The sequence below is a fragment of the Babylonia areolata genome, chromosome 23 (assembly GCF_041734735.1).
Source record: "Babylonia areolata isolate BAREFJ2019XMU chromosome 23, ASM4173473v1, whole genome shotgun sequence".
Taxonomy (NCBI): Eukaryota; Metazoa; Mollusca; class Gastropoda; order Neogastropoda; family Buccinidae; genus Babylonia; species Babylonia areolata.
The window spans coordinates 9,579,685-9,586,604 of NC_134898.1; the positions used below are offsets into that span (position 1 = coordinate 9,579,685).

The 6,920-nt window shown below is 44.5% G+C and overlaps 1 protein-coding gene across 1 annotated transcript; it reads right to left on the reverse strand.

Annotated features, from left to right (window-relative positions):
• Window positions 1–317: 317 nt before the first annotated feature.
• LOC143298281 (calponin-2-like) lies at window positions 318–5,971 on the reverse strand. The gene is made up of 3 exons (XM_076611097.1): window positions 5,808–5,971; window positions 1,194–1,416; window positions 318–419 (listed from the first exon to the last, which is right to left on the reverse strand). Exons 1-3 carry the CDS (start codon window positions 5,969–5,971, stop codon window positions 318–320), a joined length of 489 nt encoding a protein of 162 aa, XP_076467212.1.
• Between the last annotated feature and the right edge of the window lie 949 nt (window positions 5,972–6,920).

Here is a 6,920-nt window from a genome sequence, read left to right on the forward strand (position 1 = left end):
TATAACATGCCGTGTGCGGGTTGGCATTATCCTGCATGGGGCGGCCAAAAGTGGGAGAGCATGAGGCTGCAGGATATCAGCCACATAGCACTGGGCGTTCAGAGCCCCGTCGACTCGCAGCAGTTGATTACGTCCATTGGCACTGATGGCGCCCCAGGCCATCACACCCCCACCACCACGAGCAGGTGCTCGATCAGCGCAGTTTGCTGCATAGCGTTCGTTCATTCTTCGGAAGACTCATCGTCTCCTGTCGTGACGTTGCAGAAGGAATTGTGATTCTTCACTGAATAGCAGGTGGTTCAGTGACGGGCTTGAGTCTAGAAGCGATGCTCGGTGGCCCACTGGAGGCCGTCTAAGCGGTGGCGCTTTGTGAGGACAGGTCCTTTGGCCAGCTGCGTGCAGCCGATTGCGGAGACAATCTGGTCGAAGACATGTAGCACTCCATTCAGTGCCTGGACTGTGGACTAGGTTAAAAGGAAGCGGTTTCGCAGATGTCGTAGACGAATAAAGCGGTCCTTGGCTGCTGTCGTCGCTCTTGGTCGTCCAGTGCGTTGTCTGTTTGCTGTGACACACAAGTGGCTTCCAGTGTGGGCCGCAGCCGACTGATGGTGCTTCGTGCCACGTTGAAATACCAAGCGACATCAGCTTGAGGTTGTGCAGCCTGCAGTCGGCATATGGCGTTGTATCTTTGTGATTGAGTCAGCCGGGACATTTTTGGGAATTGAAAATTTTTGCATTCAAATCCGATTCGACAGACTACAGTTTTTCTGGGGTTTGTAGCCATGGTGTGAGTGAACAGTTCATCGGCATTCCCAATCAAAAACATGACCGCCATGAGAAGCACGCACAAAAAAGACGAGACATTTTCACCACAGGCTTCACAATTTGCACGTGCAGCATGCTCTGCGTGTGCATGCCTGCTGCTTACAAGTCACTTGACAAGCGAAATCGTATTCTAGCTATTCCCAACCCATTTATTTAGTGTAATGATATTACACTGCCTTCTGAACATTATTGCGTTTCTTTATTTTTCTGCAAGTATACGTAAAAAACAACAACAACTATCACAAAATCGATATTTCTCCTTGAGCTTTCTTTGTTCATGTTTACACTTAAATGTTATGAGTAATATGAATCATACGATGTTACATAATTATCTTCTTTTCAATGCAGTAAAGAACAAGTCCTCTTACTTTGCGGGCCACAGCCTCCAGACAGAAGATAACTTGGCGCATGTTGTGCCTTTCGTACAGGTCGTCCGCCTCGAAGACGTCCACCTGGTTCACGCTCAGCGGAGGGTGCTGAATGGTGTTGATGAACATGCTGATCCTGTCGATGTCGTGAAACTCCTTTTGGTTTCTCTCAGACAGAAGCGCTGACGGGAACTTGTGATAAGGATCGATGGACTGGTACAGCCTGTCGTGTGGGCAGAAGAGCGAAACGACGTGGATGAAGATGATATGATAATACAACAACAACAAAACCAACAACAACGGCAGTAATGATGATGATGATGATGATGATGATGATGATAGTAATATCTATTTTACCTCTCAAAACATGTTATAATGTCAATCAGAAACAAAATGTACAAGAACACGCGCACACAGACACACACACACACGCATGGAAAAAATAGATGTTGTTTCTCCTTCGCAAGCGAGGATGAGCACGAAGTCCACACTAGGCGGGTCCTCAAATGGCTGCTAAGTCCAGTCCGGGCTCTGAAGTGTCTGTGGTACTGTGAACAGGGCTGTAACTGGTGCTGACCTGGTGTAGATGGATTCTCCTTGTATTGCTGACGTTTCGGAATGGAGTTGCTCCTCATAAATGGCTACACCAGACCGGATCCGGATGCATCATGCTGAGCGATAGGACACTAGAGCTTCCCGTGTGTTTGACTTAATGCCACATTGCTTGAGGGATTTCTTTAGGGAATCTTTGTAGCTCTTCAACTGGCCGTATTTTCATGCACACAGCTCTCCGTAGAACTAGTCTCTTGGGGAGGCGCTCATTAGTCATGTGGATGATATGTCCAGTCCACCGGAGCTGGGACCTCATCAGTAGAGCGCGACTGCTTTCCATCTCAGATTTTATAAGGATGCCTGTGTCAGGGATGTGATTCTGCCAGCTGGCGTGAAGAATTTTTCTCAAGAACGCATACAGAAGAAATAGATAAGGACCCATAGAATACAGACATGTAGGAACCTTTTTAGATTAAAAAAAAAAAAGGATTTGAGTGAGGGATGTGATAGAGCGAGAAAGGCAGCGAGTTTCAGGTTTATATAACTGAAGAACGAAAAGCTTTGCATGCAGCGGTCGTGGGTTCAGCTTCCAAATTCACTCTAAGTATGTACGGGTGCGCTTTCACGTGAATGATCGTTCTTTCCCCGCCATGTTCGCAACCATACTACGTTTTCGGGATATGTTCATGCTGGTTTCCATTATCCACAGAACGCAGATATGGATTACAGAAATTTTAAAGTGCCTGTATCATCTTCGCGGCATGCATGTACACTCGAAGCGGGCTCAAGCGCTAGCAGGTCTGTACATCTGTTGACCTGGGAGACATGAGATTATCACACTTGACCCAACGGCAGCTTTGTTTAACCCCCATATTACATATATTACACACACACACACACACACACACACAGAGAAATCAACATTGGAATAGACACTCTTACATAATCTCTTGAAAATAGTTCATGTTCTAATTCGAAAACAGATTATAATCTGTCATACGAGAAAGACACCCTGCATTGATAATGACACTGATTGGTTTACTGAACTTTGATGTTTATAGCTCAGCCGAAGACACAGAGCCGTATGATGGTGGAAGAGTGGGTATATATCTAAATATAGATCACGTAGAATCTGAATAAACAACAACAAACAAACAAAAACAAACACAAAAGGGACATAAATTCTTGCATATAAACCTAGGACATGCCTCGGACGATTCCGTCAATTTTACGCCAGAGGATTAAGAAAGTTTACTTAACATAAACATAATCAAACAAAATACACACATCATACACAGTCACAGGCAAAGAGAACCTAAAATTGCCGACTGGCACCTCGCGTGTCCTGGACGCAAAAAAGTATGCAACATATTAAGAGTGCTCAATCATCAAGTCAGGAAAAGTATTTCAAAAAATGATAATGTAGGTGAATGGACACTCAAGATAAAAAATAAGACGGGAAGAGGGGACAGAAAAATAGCAAGAAACAAAGATAGTAACAGGGAAAGAAAGTTCCAACACATGATTTCAAGACTTCCAGATTCTTTACTGGCTTCAAGGAACTTGGTAAGTGCATAAGGTACATAAAATGACATTAAACCATCAGCCACTCAGCATCTACAAATCACAAAATCAGTAGCGGCCCACGCATGCTCTCTCAATCCCTCTTAAACTACGACCCTCACACACACACACGCACACACACACAAAACAGCAACAGCAAGACCCCCCCGCACCCCCCCCCCCCCCCACCAAAAAACAAAAACAAACAAACAAACAAAAAAAACACGCACACATACCTTCCACACATAATTACTACAGAACACATTGGCAAGACCGCCATAGTGCTTGTGCAGTCATCCCTGTTCATCTAATACTCACAGAAAGAGAAAAGTGATAATAAAATATCAATGATAAGAATAACAATACAAAAAAATATACACCATCATAACACAAATCACAACAGTCCTAGTAAAAGAAATGAACGGATACAATGAAACATGATTTCTTGCAGCTCAGCATCCATAAACATCAGTGATTTCTCTCAGGTGTTATCAAATCACGAAAACATATACTATCTTTGGTAAGAATCCTCCTGAAGGTGGGTGTACTATTTTACTGAAAGAGTCCCCGGCATCCACAAATAGTGTGTTGGGGGGAGGGGGCGGGGGGCGGGTGGGGACACCAACACCAATATGATTACCCTTCTAAAACATGACTCTTGAGTTGCCCTCTTCTTTTGGCGCTTGACGCAATGACTATTGGTGGATGCACACTGCCTTGAAAATTTTTTGGTAGGATATTGCATACTTACATTGAAATGAGGCGCTTACCATGAATCCACAAATATACCCGATTACCGTTGTGGGCCCGTTAATAAGCATGTGTGTGATTAAAAACAAAACAAGTGAAGGTATCTGGATAACTGCATATGTATGTTTATTTGCTTGTCAGTTGTTTTTTTTATAGTTGAAAATACCTTTGTATTTCCCTTCTTTGATTGTACTGCATTATATTGTATTACATTGCATTGCGTTGTACTGCATTATATTGTATCACATTACTTTTTGTCCGACACTGCAGATTTCTGCGTGGGTGATTGTCACATCTAATGACAAATCGGTTGTGAGTGCTTAACCCCCCTCCTTGTTCACCCACCCCATCTCGCTTAAGAGCAGTGTGGGTTGCGCTGATTGCACGAAATTCTGTCTGTCTCAGTCTCAGTTCAGGCTGTCGCTGAACTGAGATCAGCCTCTTCCTGGTTAGCAAGTGACAAGATTCTGGGCTTTTCGCCCGCGACTGTCAGAAAAGGCAGCCGTGCCTGTCTCTGGTGTGCTTCAGGGCTGTTTGCCCGTCTTGACGCTCGTCAGTGGGGATCAGTTTCCTCCGAGTGGTCGTGTGCTCTTCGTCTGTGTTCTGTGTGTACTTCCAGCCTTGGGGTAGTGGTACCTCTTCTGGAAGTGTTTTCAGCGTTCCCACTTTCCGTGTCCATCCACCGACTTCCCTACCCTTCCACTGACCCTCCACTGTCTCCCCTGGAACCCCACTGCCTGCCTTTGACTTCCATAGTCCAGGCCTCCGTTGGCTGCTGCCGCCTGCCGCTGCCTTCCGTCGCCAGCGTTCTCCGGCCTGGTGCTAGGCTGTCTGGGTGTTCTTCGTGTTCGTCGTCACTTACTGTTCGTGTTCGTCGTCACTGTTCTTCGTCGTCGTCACTTTCTGTTCGTCGTCGTCGTCACTTTCTGTTCGTCGTCGTCACTTTCTGTTCGTCGTCGTCGTCACTACTTCATCATCGTCACTACATCATCAACGTTGTGCTTGTGTTTCCATGTCCTAAAGCTCTGTTTTTTGTGGGGTTTTTTGTGTGTTATTATTTATCCATTCTGTTGTCATTTAAGTGTTGTTGCAGCCGGGATTGTGGCTATCGTTTTACTTGGCAAGCTCTGTGTGTGATTAAATAAATGTATGTGAACCCTGAATTATTTTAGTCTGTGTTAGTGCTGGGCTGGGTGGGGGTTTCTAGTCTGCTCTCTTATAGAGCGTTACAGTGATAAATTTCCTTTGTAAGATGCTGATTAGCAAGATATAAACGTAAGTTGTAACATCTGGTTGAAAATTAATTTGCAAGACTGACACCGTGAAAATGTAAAATACCTTTTGTGTAATAACAGAACCCTCATTGCAAGGGAAAATCAAATCAAAGCCAAGCCAAGCCAAGCCAAGAACCAAACAAAACACAATGAAACAACCGAAAGGTCCCATTGGCTTTTACGGACACCAGGGCAGTGAATCCATATCCACTACCTCTAGGGCACAGAAAGGCGGGGCCCAGTCTTCTCCTTCCGCCGTTTTAACCTCCCCAAACCGATGTCCAGTACCCATTCACACTTTGGTGAAGTGAGCTAAATCGGTGTAAAGCGCCTTTCCCAAAGACACAATATGCTGAAACGGGGCCTTGTACCCTGATCACTGGTGATCATTGGATTAGAAGTCCAACGCCTGACAGACTTTGCCACGTCCCCCCCACCCCCCTCCTCCACCCAAACAAGGAAAGAAAAACCTTACCTGATCAGTAACCGGCCATTCTGGAGCTGATTATAGACGGACTCCACGTCCCCGTACATGTCAAGGTCGTGTGCCCCGATTGCGTCAGCAATCCACTGCATGCAGACTGATGCTACGTGCCTGTCGTACTTAGCACTTATCTGCACCAGCATCGCACATAACATCTTCCTCTAATGCTACTACTCCAAAGCACTTTCAGACTAAGCATTCACACGCATATACAACTATGAATCAACAGTATGGAAGAGAAAACTTATAAATGCATGTAAACAGAAAGCGAAAGTAAAACTATAGATGAAAGAGGGAGTGTGGCGGTGTTTGCTTATTTGGAAAGAGGTATGTTTTTAAGGCCAGACTTGAAAGAACTCAGTGCAGAAGTGTGACGAAGCGGAGGAGTGAGCTCGTTCCAAAAGCAAGGTCCAGAGACACAAAGAGCAGAGGCCGACTGTGGAAGGTGATCGTGAATAGCGAGATGGGGTGTCGTGGTAAAGGCAGTCACTGAGACAGGAAAGGGCACGTTTGTTTATGCATTTATGTGTTTATCTTGTTTATTCTGTTTGAGGCAAACGACCAGTGGAGATTATTGCAAGAGAGATTTGATTTTTTCAGATCTTTTCTTTCTAAGGACGATTCGAGTGGCTGAGTCTTGTATGCGCTGAAGTGATAATGCAGGCAAACCAGAGAAGAGAGAGTTACAGAGAGAGAGAGAGAGAGAGAGAGAGAGAGAGAGAGAACGATAACGATCTTTTATTCAGATTAAGGCCAAAGCCCCTTACTGAAGGGGGTCATACAAGAAAATAAATAAAGACAAGAGAGGCAAGGCCTTCAAGACTCACTTGTGATACACTTAAAAAAAAATCTAATCGTTAAAATGTGTTCTGTATTTGTTATTATAAAGCTTTTGGTTAAAAAAAAGAAAGAAAAAAAAGTCCTAACCAGATTCGAACCCCGCGTGTTTGGGTGAGAAGAAACTGTCTTACCCATTACACTATCGTGGCTCCTTAACTGACGTTCTAAAATTTAATATTTGAACATACTTTTTTAAAGGGCGATAAATCAATTGCGGTATTCGCTGTGAGAACGCTGTTTAAATCAAAATCATATTATTCTGGT